The sequence below is a fragment of the Hemicordylus capensis genome, chromosome 3, assembly GCF_027244095.1.
Source record: "Hemicordylus capensis ecotype Gifberg chromosome 3, rHemCap1.1.pri, whole genome shotgun sequence".
In the NCBI taxonomy this organism is placed as follows: Eukaryota; Metazoa; Chordata; class Lepidosauria; order Squamata; family Cordylidae; genus Hemicordylus; species Hemicordylus capensis.
Window position 1 is genome coordinate 240,829,439 of NC_069659.1, and position 15,282 is coordinate 240,844,720.

The 15,282-nt window shown below is 42.7% G+C and overlaps 1 protein-coding gene across 2 annotated transcripts in view; it reads right to left on the reverse strand.

The window, feature by feature from the left end:
• Positions 1 to 15,282, reverse strand: part of PRKG1 (protein kinase cGMP-dependent 1) — a 1,007,212-nt gene that overhangs the window by 143,705 nt on the left and 848,225 nt on the right. For both annotated transcript variants that reach the window (XM_053305274.1, XM_053305273.1), the window contains exon 9: positions 6,003 to 6,077. In XM_053305274.1, the coding sequence (XP_053161249.1) occupies positions 6,003 to 6,077 (75 nt within the window). The remainder of the gene's footprint in view (positions 1 to 6,002; positions 6,078 to 15,282) is intronic.

Consider the following 15,282-nt stretch of genomic DNA (forward strand, 5'->3'; position numbering starts at 1 on the left):
CTTTTTATTGTTCTGTTTATGCCTTTTCCCATGCTGCTTTTGGAAGTCAAGTATATATGGCTGTCATATTTACATTCACACACACACACACGCCTCATTTAAAACACACACACACCTAATTCTAATAATCAAAAAAAGCAAAAATATCATTATACTTTCTGTTACAAAAACTTATTTTAAAAAAAACCAACAACAACACTGTAGCAGTTGGTGTCATCCTTAATGTAACAACCAGGTTTTTAAGTGTTTGGGTAATTTGGAGTACTTGTTATCCCCAATCTGGATTAATACAGTACATTTTTAGTATCCTTGGGACACTATATCCTCCAAATCTGTTAGAGATGTTGAGAAGAGTCTATTAGAATCTATACAAGTTGTTCTAGTTAGAACTACTCGGCCTACTTTCCTTTCACTGACTACAACTGGACTAAATTTGGCTCAATGAGGTCCACAAGTTAGATTTCTTGCACCTCAAATGTTCATGAGTCCACCATCTTGGACTGGTATGGGTGACATCATCACAAACTATGCCATTGGGGTGTCCCTGTGTGGCAGTCATTGCAACTGTGTCCAATTTGGTTCAAATGGGTTAGGCAGCCCACAAATTAGCCTGCATGCGCTTCAGATGTTCATGTGGCTGCCATTTTGAATTGGAGTGGATGCCATCATCACACACCACACCATTTGGGCATAACTATGTGTCCCTACAGCTGTAGCAAATTTGGTTCTAATTGGTTAGGCCTTTCACAAGTTAGCCCACTTGCGCCTCAAAAGTTCATGGGTCTACCATCTTGGACCGGGATGGATGACATTATCACAAAGTATGCCATTGAGGTGTCCCTATGTGTCCCTACAATTGTACCTGATTTGGTTCATATTGGTCTAGGCGTTGCAAAGCTGATAGTGGGGGAAACACGGATGGACACACGGACACACACACAGAAAACCGGGAGAAAGAAAGTACTTTCTACAACTGGACTAAATTTGGCTCAACGAGGTCCACAAGTTAGATTTCTTGCACCTCAAATGTTCATGAGTCTGCCATCTTGCATTGGCGTGGATGACATCATTCCAAACTACACCACTGAGGTGTCCCTGTGTGTCACTCACTGCAACTGCACCCAATTTGGTTCAAATCAGTTAGACAGTCCTCAAGTTAGTGTACTTGCACCTCAAAGGTTCAGACATCCACCATCTTGAATTGGGGTGGATGACATAATCACAAACTACACCATTGAGGTGTCCCTAGGTGTCCCTACAGCTGCAGCAAATTTGGTTCAAATAGTTTAGACTGCCCACAAATTAAGGATTCAATAGAAGGTTTGGCTGGAACTCATATTTGTGGTATGATAAAAGCAAAGTGTATAAAGACTTTCTTAATCACTATGTAAGGAGTCTGATGAGAGTATGGGCAAAATATAAAAAATGGTTGGAATGTAAAACTCCACTATGGGTATCCCTGATTGAGGCTTTGGTACGTAAAGAGACAATATGCAATCTGAATGGGGTACCTATAGGGATTTGTTATGTTTTCAAGAGAAGGGCTATCAATTAAAAAATTTAAATGAAGTACAAAATTTGGTTAGTAATTGGTTTCAGTATCATTAACTAAATGGAATTTATTAAAAGGATCTTAAGGTTGGGTTTGTGGATCAAATGTCAAGATTTGAGAAGGAGCTGTGTGAAAATGATGAAAGATTAGTCCCTAAGATGTATAAGTTGTTGCTTTTGGAGGAAACAAGAGATGACGTGGTTAAAATGACTATGATAAAATGGGCTCAAGATGTGGGTCATAATATAGATATAGCTGCTTGGGAAAAATTATGGAAAACTGATTTAAAGTTTACTGCATGTTATACTTTAAAAGAAAATTATTATAAGATGATGTATAGGTGGTATCTGACACTGAAAAAATTAGCATTAATGTATAAAAATGTTTCAAACAAATGTTGGAAATGTGGACAATGTGAAGGAACTTTTTTCTATATGTGGTAGTCATGCGGGAAGGCAAAGGCTTTTTGGGATATAATATACAATGAGTTGAAGAAAATCTTTAAAGTGACATTTCTTAAGAGGCCAGAATCCTTCCTACTGGGAATAACTGAAAGAGAGTTTTCTAGAAGAAATTTAACATTTTTTATGTATGCAACCACGGCGGCCAGGATAGTATATGCGCAGAAATGGTAAGACACTAAAATGCCCTCAAAAGAAGACTGGTTGATAAAAATTTTGGAATATGCTGAGATGGCAAAGCTTACAGCACTTATGAGAGACAGAAATTTGGAATGTTTTAAAGAAGATTGGGAACCATTTTTGCTTTACTTAAAGAATTATTTTTCTAATATGGACTCAGTAGGGTTTGAAATATAGTAATAACAGCAGGTTGGGTTGGGTAAAATCGAGTAGTATTATGGAGTGAATGACATCATCGTACACCATGCCATTTGGGCATCCCTATGTGTCCCTACAGCTGTAGCAAATTTGGTTCAAATCAGTTAAGAGGTTCACAAGTTAGCCCACTTTCTCCTCAAAGGTTTATGCGTCTGCCATCTTGAATAGTTGTGGATGACATCATCACAAACTATGCCGTTGAGGTGTGCCTGTGTGTCACTCACTGAAACTGTACCCAATTTGGTTTAAATTGGTTAGGCAGTCCACAAATTAGCCCACTTGCACCTCAAAAGTTCAAGGGTCTGCCATTTTGTATCAGGATGGATGACATCATCACAAAGTATGCCATTGAGGTGTCCCTATGTGTCCCTACAGCTGTACCTGATTTGGTTCATATTGGTCCAGGCATTGCAACGTTGATAGTGGGGGAAACACGGACAGACACACAAACAGACACATACAGAATGCTGGGTGATCTCATAAGCCTACTGGAAAGTAGGATAAAATGGCCTTGTGTGCACTGCATCTATGCTCCTTTCCCACCAAACATGGAAGGAACAGGTTCTGTTCTAAGTATCTATGGACATAAAGTGTGATTACAGTGTTACAACAGAATTTTGTGGGGTCTCTTTGATTTCTAGCACTGTAAGTGCACAGTATTTTCAGATAACATGCAACACAGTGGGGTTGTCGATCGTCCAATATCCATATTAATAATAGCTGCCATTTTAAACAAGTGTACAAGGGGGTTGTTGGATGAAACAGCACGAGGGTCTTACCTTGTTAAAGCTAATAGTCTAATTCTTCTTTTTCTATACAATTCATTCGGAGAACTTTTTAGTTGAAAGGTTATATATAAATAATAATGTCTAATGTCTGTCTCATCCTGACTAGAAACATGGAGTCACAGAACAATGAACACAAAGTTTTATGATTTTTCTTTCTTTCTTCAAATAAGATTTGATCCAACCCAGTTTCAAATGAGGGTAAAAAGAACATTTTACTTGTGACTTTTAGAGGCATAAGTCATTTATATTTTCAGCTTCACAAAGTCCACAGACTCTACTGAGGCTAATCATTCAAAAACCTTAGGACTTCATGGAAATGTTGCTAAAAGTACAGGGAAGTATCTTAGCATTATCATCTTACTGTGGCAGCCAGTGAGGGAGACGCCAGGCGGCGGTGAGAGGTACCTTTAACAGTCTTAACCAGTGATATCGCTGGCACCTGAACTCTGCAGGGAGCAGTGGCTTCCTGCCTGGCATTTTGCACAGCACAGGCCCCGTGTACAGAACATACCTGGCCACTGCACGGGCTGCCCTCACCCGCCACAACTGTAAGCCAGTAATGTTCTCTCAGTAACAGACTGTCATAAGATCTAATAATCTTGTGTTGACTTGCTGAAGAGTTCAGGACTCCCTACGCAGAAAGCTCAGAGAAAATCTTTCTAAGGCTGAGATTATCCCAAAGTGGGCTGGCATGAGTCTTGCAGTTGGGGCCTGACTGCTAGGGTTTCTCGGTGCTCCCAGATTGCTGTGAGCTCACACAGAGCTACAGTTCTGGGTGCTGCACCCGCACCTTACCAACAGTTCATGTTCTCTTCCCAGAAGACCTAAAGAGGGACTTTCAGCATCCCTAAGGCACTGCACACAGATCAGCAGAATTCTTTTACCTTCTGATAGCTGACACACATCTGCATAAGTGTGGTAACACTAACTAAAATAATAATATTTATCCTGATGTATGAGATTCCCAATCCAGTTAAGGTTATGCACACAGAAGCCCGCCAGATATTCATAATGTTCTGACTTAACAGAGCATACAAGGTTCTCCTATTAGACAAAAATTCTATGGTGTTATCAACAAGACCCAAGAGCAGCCATCAATACAATACAATACAATACAGTTGAGCTGCCATTTGAATTTTATACCATTTAGGACCTTCCACTTTGTGCCTCTCAAGAATATTTTATCCTGTTCATTTATTGCAAAAATTATAGAAGCCATTTCTGGTTTCATAGAAGAGATTAAACTATAATGCACAGTTGTAAGACTTTCTATTAAGATCATTGAGGCAGAAGAATGTCTAAGTGGCAATTATAGCAGCCCTTATCATCAATTTGCTGGAATATGGATTATTTTTATGCAGGTTTTTGAGAAGTGAAAATATGTTTCCAAATTATAAGAGCAATGCAAGGAGATTCCAGGCACTAGCTAGTCTTTCATCTCAATCTTCCTATAGCTTTTACGATACTCCCTGTGAAATAAGTGTGAAGATCTGTGATAATCTAAATTAGGTTCAGAGTATGATGTAAAGTAAAGAGTGCCATCGAGTCGGTGTCGACTCCTGGCGACCACACAACCCTGTGGTTGTCTTTGGTAGAATACAGGAGGGGGTTCCATTGCCTCCTCTCATGCAGTATGAGATGATGTCTTTCAGCATCTTCCTACTGTATATTGCTGCTGCCATAGGTGTTTCCCATAGTCTGGGAAACATACCAGCGGGGATTCGAACCGGCAACCTCTGGCATGGTAGTCAAGCCATTTCCCCGCTGTGCCATTAGGTGGCTCAGCAGAGTATGAGACAGAGGGAATAATACTGTCCTTTCTTCCCATTACCCTCTCCTTTTTTACACATGCAGTGGATGGAGATTCAGGAGTTGCAATTCTTACTGATGTGGGGATTCTTAACCCCAATAGAAACTGGGTTGTTGTAGCCATGCTTTAGTAGAGGCAAGTAATCCATCTTGCCATCAGCTCCATGGATTAGGCTTGCAGAAAAATCCTTGCTAGTGTCTTTGGTTGTTAATGGGGTATGCACAAAACCAGTTTCCCCGGGATTCAAACTGGACCAGACAAGTTCGGTACTGCCCTACGCCCTGAACTGGGCCCTGGGCCTTGTTCAAACCTCTTACCGTGCATTAAATAGGGTTAAAATGGTCAGCAATGGTGGCCACGGGGATGGGGGGTGGCAGTGGCTGGCTTCCCCCCAAGTGTGTTGGGATGGCTCGGGCCCAATTTGGGGCCGCTTGGGGCCTTCTTCAGCCCATTTCAGACCTCTGCACATGCGTGGATCCAGTGGCAATCCCAGCCACGTGGCTCAAGCTCCCACATGGCCGATGATGCCATGAGCCACGAGGCATTCTGGAGGCAAGGAAAAGGAATCCTGGCCTCCAGATAGCCCACAATGCACCATGCTCAAGGCAACTGGCTCTGTGTCTACTTGGGCTGTGTGCCAAGTAGATCCTCTACCTGGGTGAAATTCCTGGGCTACGTGAGAAGGCAGCGCTGCAATTGGTCTCTATCCCAATGCTTCGCACAAGCAGCCCTATCCAGGTAGGACTGCTGATGTGAACAGCCTTATTGTCTTAAGAAACACTATGTAATCTGTTCTGTCTTTGGGTAGAGGTATGATAAAAATAATTAACTAGCGGAAAAGGAGTGATTTGATTTTATTCTTTTTTTTTAACCTTTTTATTGGCCTTTTATTTCAGCAAAGGGGGGATGTTTTCAAAAACACCTTAATTAGGTATTACTCTTAAAAAACACTGCATGCAAGCAGGAATACTGGGGAAAATATAAGAAGGCTAGAAGCCCTAATTGACACTTACTTTGCTTTTGCTTCAGCATCCTCATATGCTTTATTGGAAACATCATCCAGGCCTCCAATCAAATGTTTGAATGAGCTGTAAAAGGAAGACACATTTTGAACAAAATGTCTCTAGTATAATTAAAGCACTACAAACATTGATCAGTATGGCCTGTCAAGAATCTTCTAAAACACTCTGAAAAAACCAAACCCAAACAAAACAATAAAGCATATAATAAATGATAATTAGATACTGTGGAATTAAAAACCAGTGGCTGATAGTAATGATTTAAACACAAATGAGGTCCCACTAAACAAACTGAATTTAGGGACAGCTTTTAAGATTAAAGATTGAATTAAATGTTAAGCGAGTTATTCTCCAGATAAACGTTTGTGTAACCAGTCAAGCCTTGAGTAAAGCTTTCCATATTGAATTATCTACCCAAGTTACTGCAACAGAAGCCCTGCTCATTGCAGAGGATTCTGTAAATTGTTTGAGGGCTTACTTATTTCACATGAATAGATCCACAGGCCTATTGCTTCTCATTGTATCCTTGAATACACCCTAAAGTTCATATCCAACTCCCTCCTGCATCTGTGCATTGTGTGTGCATGTGCGCGTATGTATGTGTATGTGTTATGGGAAGAACTGTAGCAAATATACTATTGGAATTAACTGCACCCATTAATGGTTTACTCTCATGAGCAGTGTAAGGTCATGAATGATCACATGGAGCTGCCTTGGAGCAGTTTTCCATAGTCGTATCTACTCCAACTGGCAGAAGCTCAGCTCTCCCAGGTCCCAGGCAGGTGTCTTTCTCAGCTCTGTTACGTGAAACCCTTTAATTGGAAACACTAGAGACTGTAACTGGGACCTTTTCCATGCTTAGATTATAGCGGGGCTGAGAGCCATGGACGTTTCTCTTAGCTACTGTTTTTAGAAAGATACAGAGAGTTTATAACTCACTAAACTGGGGGAAATCAGGTTGGGTTTCTAGATTTCATTAAGGTCCCTCCATATATCTTCCCCACAGCACTGGACTTTCTGTTTTAAAACATGTGTGCTCTACCTCTGAAATACAATTTTCCTCCCGAAATAATAATTCCTCTTTCAAAATAAAGTAAAATAATACAATAAAATAAAATAATGAAGATGGAGACATGATCTTCCCCGGGTTCCCTCCCCTGATGTGACATTCCTCCTATGAGTAGATCTTATGCACAGGTTGTACAGGTAAGACAGCAGAAGAAACTTTCAGCAATAAATATATTTTTAAACAACACTGATTTCATCAGCCTAACAGATAGACTTGGGTCCAGTCTATGAACAGGTGAATTGCAAGTGGCCAATATGTGTCAATCTGAACAGGCTTGCAAGAATGACAAAATTTAAAGAAATAATGACTGCATGAAATACATTGTACCACTAAGTGCATGTATCTAATTTCAATAAGACATATATGGAGCATTAACTATGTGGTTTATTAAGTACAAGCTGAACCTGCACAGAGCTTCTGGGTGCAAGGACTTTGGTGCTCTCCTTGCCCCCTGCCACAGCCCCTGATTTATTGCTTAGTGTCAGCCACACACCCTTAGCCAACCCCTGCCTGCCGCTCACTCACTCGCCCCCTCCCTGCCACTCGCTTTCCCCTTCCCTGCCGCCTGCTTTCTTGCCCCCTCCCCACCACTAGCTCATTCACTTGCCTGCTGCTCTTCCCTATCTGCATATGAAATCCCCACTGCCGAATCACCATGGTGATTCCGCTCTGTTACTTTCGATTGGTAAAGCACTATGTGGGTGGGGCTTGCCACGTAAAAACCTTAGCGTATCATATAAAGAGAAGATGTTGCTGAAAGTGGGCTGCTAGAAGAAAAGGAACAAGACCCAATAGAGTGAGATTTCCTTTATGCAAAGACCTAAGAAAATTTTATCCTTTCAAAACAATCAAGGGAAAGTATTTAATAAGCAAGGCAAAAAAGTAAAAGGAAGAATCAAAAGACAACAAAGAGAACCATGTATAAATGACTGTCTCATTAAGGAAGCAATAACTTGTAATGTAAAAGGATAATGCCACGTAATTGCTTTTAGAGACTATGGGTGCAATCAAGTCCTTTTATGCAGTTGGAAGGGCAGGAAGCACAGGTGCCCACTAGGGATGTGCAAAAAATTTCGGGCACAGAACGATCTGTGCCCGAAACGAACAATTTCGGGTGATTCGGCGCCGAACCGAATCACCCCCGATGTCCCCCGATATTTTTCGGGCACGAGCCGAATCACCCGAATTTCGGGCACGAAAAATTCGGGTGATTCGGTTCACGGTTGATTTTTGGTGATTTTTTAAAGTTTTAGTGACTTTGGGGCAGTTCGGGGGCATAGCATGGGATCTGGGCAAAAGGAGTGGGGTGGGGTGGTAGTGCCTAATGGGTGCAGGCTACCACCCCAATTTCAGGGGGATTGGGCAAAGGGCTGATTTTTGGTAAATTTCTGAAACTTTCATGTCTTTGGGACAGATTGGGGCAGAAAGTGGGGCCTGGGGCAGAATAGTGGGGTGGGGTGGTAGTGCCTAATGGGTGGAGGCTACCACCCCAATTTCAGGGGCTTTGGACAAAGGGGTGATTTTTTGAGAATTTTTGAAGTTTTAGTGACTTTGGGGCAGTTTGGGGGCAGAAAGTGGATCTGCCCCAAAAGAGTGGGGTGGGCTGGTAGATAGTGCCTAATGGGTGGAGACTACCACCCATCCCCAATTTCAGAGTGATTGGGCAGAGAGGTGAATTTTGGTGAATTTATGAGGTTTGTCTTCATAAGGTGAAGTGTGCTAAATTGATTACTTCCTCATATTATTCATAGTAATAGAGAGTGTGAAAAAGTGAAAGTGGGGTCATGAGAGTTGTCTAATTGAAAAAAAATCTCATTTGCTATGATACAATGAGAATTCACACCTCAGAAGTTTTTTCTGAGGTGTGAATTCTCATTCTATCATAGCAAATGAGATTTTTTTCAATTAAACAACTCTCATGACCCCACTTTCACTTTTTCACACCTCAATTACTATGAATAATATGAGGAAGTAATCAATTTAGCACACTTCACCTTATGAAGACAAACCTCATAAAAATAAATTCACCAAAATTCACCCCTCTGCCCAATCACTCTTAAATTGGGGATGGGTGGTAGCCTCCACCCATTAGGCACTATCTACCAGCCCACCCCACTCCTTTGGGGCAGATCCACTTTCTGCCCCCAATCTGCCCCAAAGACACCCAAACTTCAAAAATTCTCAAAAAATCAGCCCTCTGCCCAATCCCCCTGAAATTGGGGTGGTAGGCTCCACCCATTAGGCACTACCACCCCACCCCACTATTCTGCCCCAGGCCCCACTTTCTGCCCCAATCTGCCCCAAAGAATGAAAGTTTCAGAAATTTACCAAAAATCAGCCCTTTGCCCAATCCCCCTGAAATTGGGGTGGTAGCCTGCACCCATTAGGCACTACCACCCCACCCCACTCCTTTTGCCCAGATCCCATGCTATGCCCCCGAACTGCCCCAAAGTCACTAAAACTTTAAAAATTCACCAAAAATCAGGATTTTGCCCAATCCCCCTGAAATTGGGGTGGTAGACTCTACCCATTGGGCACTACCACCCCACCCCAAAATTTTGCCCCTGGGGCCCTTTTTACCCCCCCGAATCAATTCGGATTCAGATTAAATCCGAATCCGAACCGAATCAAAGGTGATTCGGGTGACTCAGATTCGGGCACAAAACAGAACAGGGGTGATTCGGTTCGGGTCCGAGCCGAATCACCCGAAATCCCGAATTGCACACCCCTAGTGCCCACTAGCACTTCGACCCCATGCTTTCCTTCTCTAGCACAGACTGGTCACTCATGGTCTGCAATAGGCAGGAGTCAATGCTAGGGATGGGAGCAGCTGTTAAACCCTTACCAGGTGTTGCTCTATCATCAGGCTGCGATGGTGGGTAGAAAGCAGCCAAAAGGGACTGGATAGATCAGAAATTACTGAGGCTGTTCTCACATGCAGGCAAAACCAGCCTAATAAAGCCAAGCTCGGTCCTGCCCACATGTGCAAACCGATAGAATCAGGCCCGACCCTAGTGATGCCTCAGCAGCAAACCTGCCAAGCCAGCCTCCCTCCTCCGATCTCTGTGCTCACTGATTTTCCACGCCCAGATTCTCAATGAAGAGCTATGGGGAGGTAAGCTTTTTAAGGCTTCCTCCCCGCTGACCCTGTAGCCCTTTCTCATCAATCGTGAGAAAGGGCTCACTGTCTAGCTTAGCTCTGTTACCTATGAACCCCAAAGGTGCATATCCCCCCCCACTTGCAGAGTTTTGTGCTAGTTTTGAGTCATTCTGTACCACAAACCTGAAGTTTGTGGCACCTCTTTTGAGAGTGTACTTGAGACCTCAAGTTGGGGTTCCTGGCTAACAACTCCCCCCATTATCATCAAAACCTCACCCAGAGTTTTGTGCTAGCGAAGGCATGTATAACCTAAGCAATCTGAACAACATGGGGAAGTGACTGTGCAGATATGCCCTTCAGAATTACTTTAGACTCAGTGAGTGAGACGGTGAACCTCACGTATTTATGTCCTATTTCTAAAACCCAGCACCGCCTAACTCCATTTTGGAACCTGTGTCCTAAACGAGGTGAAGAGAGCAAATGCTCTCTTTGCCCCATTTTTCAAATCATGTGCAGTGTCGGCTGCTTTCAGCCGATGCTGCAACACTGACAGGCACCCACCTGTCACTGGGGGTATCCCCACAATGCACTGAGCATTGGCACAGTGTATTGTGGGAGTTGGGGGGGGCGGGGATGATGCATCCTCGCACTTCTGTGCTGCCGGAGACAACAGCGGACCATCTGGGCACACAGGATTGCATGCCCTGACCCTCTCAGACCTGGCAGCCGGATCATCTGCAGGGAAGGCGAGTTTCTGCTGCCTTCCCCACTGACCGCATTGAAGCCCTCTCATGCGATCAAAAGAAATGGCTCATTTTGATGGTTCATCCATCAACTGATGGTTGTATGTTAATTTCAACTTTTAAATTGTATGATAAAGAAACTATTTTTTTAAAAAAAGATTGATGAATTAGGGGGCGTAGCTAGCTGGCACATGCCCACTTGCCCCCCTCATGTTCACCGTTCATGAAGAGCGAACACATGAATAAGCTTCTATTAATGCTGGCTGTACGAAATTTCATACAGCCAGCTTCCAATTTAATAAAAGTCATAGAAACAGCACAATAAAAAAAGTGAACGTTTAAGAAACCATAGCAAATGTTTCCTTTCCCTTTGATAGACATCATGTTAACTATTAAACATATTTCCATGGTTATAGGATTTATAAGGTGACATTTGAATCGATTAATATGGGCCCTACGAAACTAAAACCTGTTTTCAGAAAGGACCTGATCACTTACAGATGATACAAAAATATACAGAATGAAATATAAAGGTTTTGATGCAGCTTTTGTGAATCCTGGCCAGCTTTTGTGACTCACACATCAAGATATGGCATCTGTACCAGCAGTATAACTAGGGCACCAAATATATAGCTGGTGAATACTTTCATTGCTAGTGTTCAAAATGATTTTAGGATTTTAGGTGTTTGATTTGATGAGACAGTTGTGTGTGTGTATTCATAATACAAGAGAGGTATAAGGCTAATAAAAGCACAAAAAGCTAAAGCTACTAATTCATAAACCTCCTCCACAAATTAATTCTGTGACCTGCCCAGAGGCTATGTTGAAGCATGCACTTCTGCCAAAGGCATTGGGAAGAAAATAATTCATACACTCTTTCTGTGGCATACAGATGCCAGTTTTATGCTATTTACATTTTATGCAATTTGAGGCCCTAAAAACTGACTAATACCTGAATGGTAACCTGGGCATTTTCCGGACTACAAGGTCTGCTAGATGGACCAATGGTCTGACTCGGTATAAGGCAGCTTCCTATGTTCCTAAGTTAATAGAATTATTGTTTTGTGCTACTATGAGGAAAAGAAGAGGCCAAATAGTGGAAGAGGGATTAGAACAAATTGCTCCTAGTCAATGAAAAAAGGGACTTGCCTAAATTCACTGGAAGATGGAAAGATAATTTAGTCTTAATGGGTGGAAGAAAGATGGAAGGATTGCTGTTCCTGCTACAAGAACCTGTATAGGGCTTTACAAAAAGCATGTGTTCCTAAAGGGTACAAAGAAAGTTATATTTAGAAATGGTATCTCCTTCTTGCTTTCACCACCTGGACATCGATTACATGTGTTACCATTGGCTGACATCTTCCCCAATGGTGGGAGGAAGATTCCACCCTTTCAGAGTGGCAGCACAGTAGCTGTGCTGAAGCCTTACTCTGCAGCTCAGTCGCAGACAGGGGGACGGGTGATTTTTGTTTTTCTCCCCACTCTCCTAAAGCCCCTTTCTCTCCCAAGAATATGTCCCTCAGGGTTGTACAGCCCTCAGGGACATATTCCTGCCATCTGAGTTGACACAAGAGTCACCCACTCTCTGCCCCACTGAGCCCAGCTGCCATTTGTAGCTCTGCACTTAGGTTGGTTTGTGGTGGTGTGTATACAGTCGCATACAGCATGTGGCAGTTGCTTCACATATGTGAGTAACTTAGAAGCATTCATTCCCACAGTTGGGATTTGCCTACATTGCCCAATGTACTCCTAGGGTAGTAGCCATAAGAAAACACAATTCAAAGACAGCAATAGATCAGACACTCTGAGCTCTCCTTTGTTTCTCTTACTGCACTTCATTGCGATAAAAAATAAGTTGCTTTTTAAAGCTAACTTCAATTTATTAAAAATATTTTTAGCATTTTGGTGAAGTTTGCATAACAACTGGGTGACGAGGGGGAGGAACATAGGAACATAGGAAACTGCCATATACTGAGTCAGACCATTGGTCTATCTAGCTCAGTATTGTCTTCACAGACTGGCAGCGGCTTCTCCAAGGTTGCAGGCAGGAATCTCTCTCAGCCCTATCTTGGAGAAACCAGGGAGGGAACTTGAAACCTTCTGCTCTTCCCAGAACAGCTCCATCCCCTGAAGGGAAGATCTTGCAGTGCTCACACATCAAGTCTCCCATTCCTATGCAACCAGGGCAGACCCTGCTTTGCTATGGGGACAAGTCATGCTTGCTACCACAAGACCAGCTCTTCTCTCCAGGTGGCCCACATGGTACACACAGCGACTCTACATTCCCAAATCAGTGCTTCTGTGCACATGGAAACCAGCCCTGGCTGTGTTGCACAGGAGCACAGTTATGCTACTGCTTAAAAACCCATGTCCGCACTTGTGCAGCGCTACTTATATTATTTCCTACACACATGCTTTCTAGTACATAGTACAGGTGTGGGCATGCTGTTTTAAGCTGTTGTGCAACTGTGGTTTTGCACAACAGTGCTGCAGCTGACACAGCTGGGCTGACTTTAACGTGCATATCAGCACCAGCTGCCAGAGGTGGTGCACCTAGGTAATTTTGGAGCCTGGACCTATAGGGCTTTGGAGCCACACACACACCCGCCCTGCAAATGAAGCATCTTCCCCCTACACACACAAACACACATGCAGAGTATTTTTTTAACATGCAGGTTCCTGAGGGCACAAACAGCAACTGAACTCACAAGAATGTAATAATGTAAAACAAGTATATTTATGCAAATATGCATTCGCAGGAACATTTCAACACACAGTTAACATATTCCCATCCCAAGTATTTCTTAACCGACTCTCCCCTTTGTCTCTAAAGGATCCAATATGAAAACAGATAAATTTGCTAGAATGTAAAGATGTAAAAAAAACCAAGGTAATTTGGGCGGGGGAAAATCTTGGGTTTTTTGTTGCTTTTTAATGCAGTTTAGGGGCTAGATGGGGAAAAGGACTTGCGCAGTTTGTCTTTTGATTCAGAAAAGCAGGCAAAAAGTTGGAGCTGCTTTGCTTTTCTCTTGCAGTATTGCAATAAATGAGACTGAAAAAAAAGTTTTTTTAAGAAGAATTATGAAGATACTTCCCACAGAACTGCACATATCATATTTTGCATTGGGGTTGGTTTGCACAAATATGCAAAAACAGTGAAGTCCAGCCTTTGCAAAGGCAGAACCTGCATCAATCTCGAACCTGCATCAATCTCATCCTGCCCTGCCTCAATAAAATGAAAAATGCAAAAACAAAAGCTGAGGGGAGGGTGGGGGATGGAAACTAAAATGACAGTTTTACAGGAGGATTGGACAATGAAAAGGTAAAAAAAACTCCCTTTCTCTATTTTTATCTCTTTCTTTCTTCTCCCCAACCTTGTCTTTTTCTTCTTTCTCTGATATTTCTTTGCAAGTATGTGTTTTCTCTCTCTTTTCTGTGTAGCTTTGCTTTCTCTCTCTCTCTCTCTGTGTTTATGTTTCTCCATTCCCACTCACCCCCATTTTACTCATTTGCAGTCTCTTTTCCCCCCTTTGATTTTTAAACTCAGCTCACACTCAGTTAGATTACCAGTGAGCAGCTGTGGAACACTACTGAAATACAACAAATGCTGGGTAGCCAATGGGCAGCCTGTATGCAGTTGGAAGACAACAACAACACCCAACATCAACAACAACAAATATTTATATACCGCTTTTCAACAAAAGTTTACAAAGTGGTTTACATAGAGAAATAACGAACAAATAAATAAGACAGCTTCTGAAGCAACGCCTTGATTGGTTGAGATGCTCTCCCTCTCCTACACTTTTCCAATGTGTGGGCAGCAAGTGCAGTGGCAGCCAGGATGGGAGAGTTGGGGCTGGCTGGCTTCGTGATTTGGAGGGCCCCCCCACAACAGTGGGAGCTGTGAGGCCATGGACTTAGTCCCCCAAGTCAGTGGGAAGAATACTCCTGCCCCAAACTGTCAATAACAACTGAGCTCTGTCATTGCACCTGTCCAGAACTATTGGGCTTCACCTCTGGACCATGCCGAGGTGCCAGATTTTTAAAAAAATTATTTCGAGGACTGGCAAATCTGTATCAGAAATACTTTATTACAATCATTGATCAGTTATATATACAAACAGATGATTGCACCAGACTATCATAAAAAGGACAAAACAACAGCACATGATGGACAGATTCGACCTCACCTGAGACACAGAGGCAAAACCGACTGGCCAGAGGGGCTTTCAAAAACCTTCCCTATAAGACCACTGATGGTAAAGCATCATATCTTGCTCTGAGAAAAACCCTGTGATGGCTCGGTAAAGAGAGGGAAAATAGCTAGCTAGCAGGTTCCCAGTTAAAGTCACCAAGGCGGAC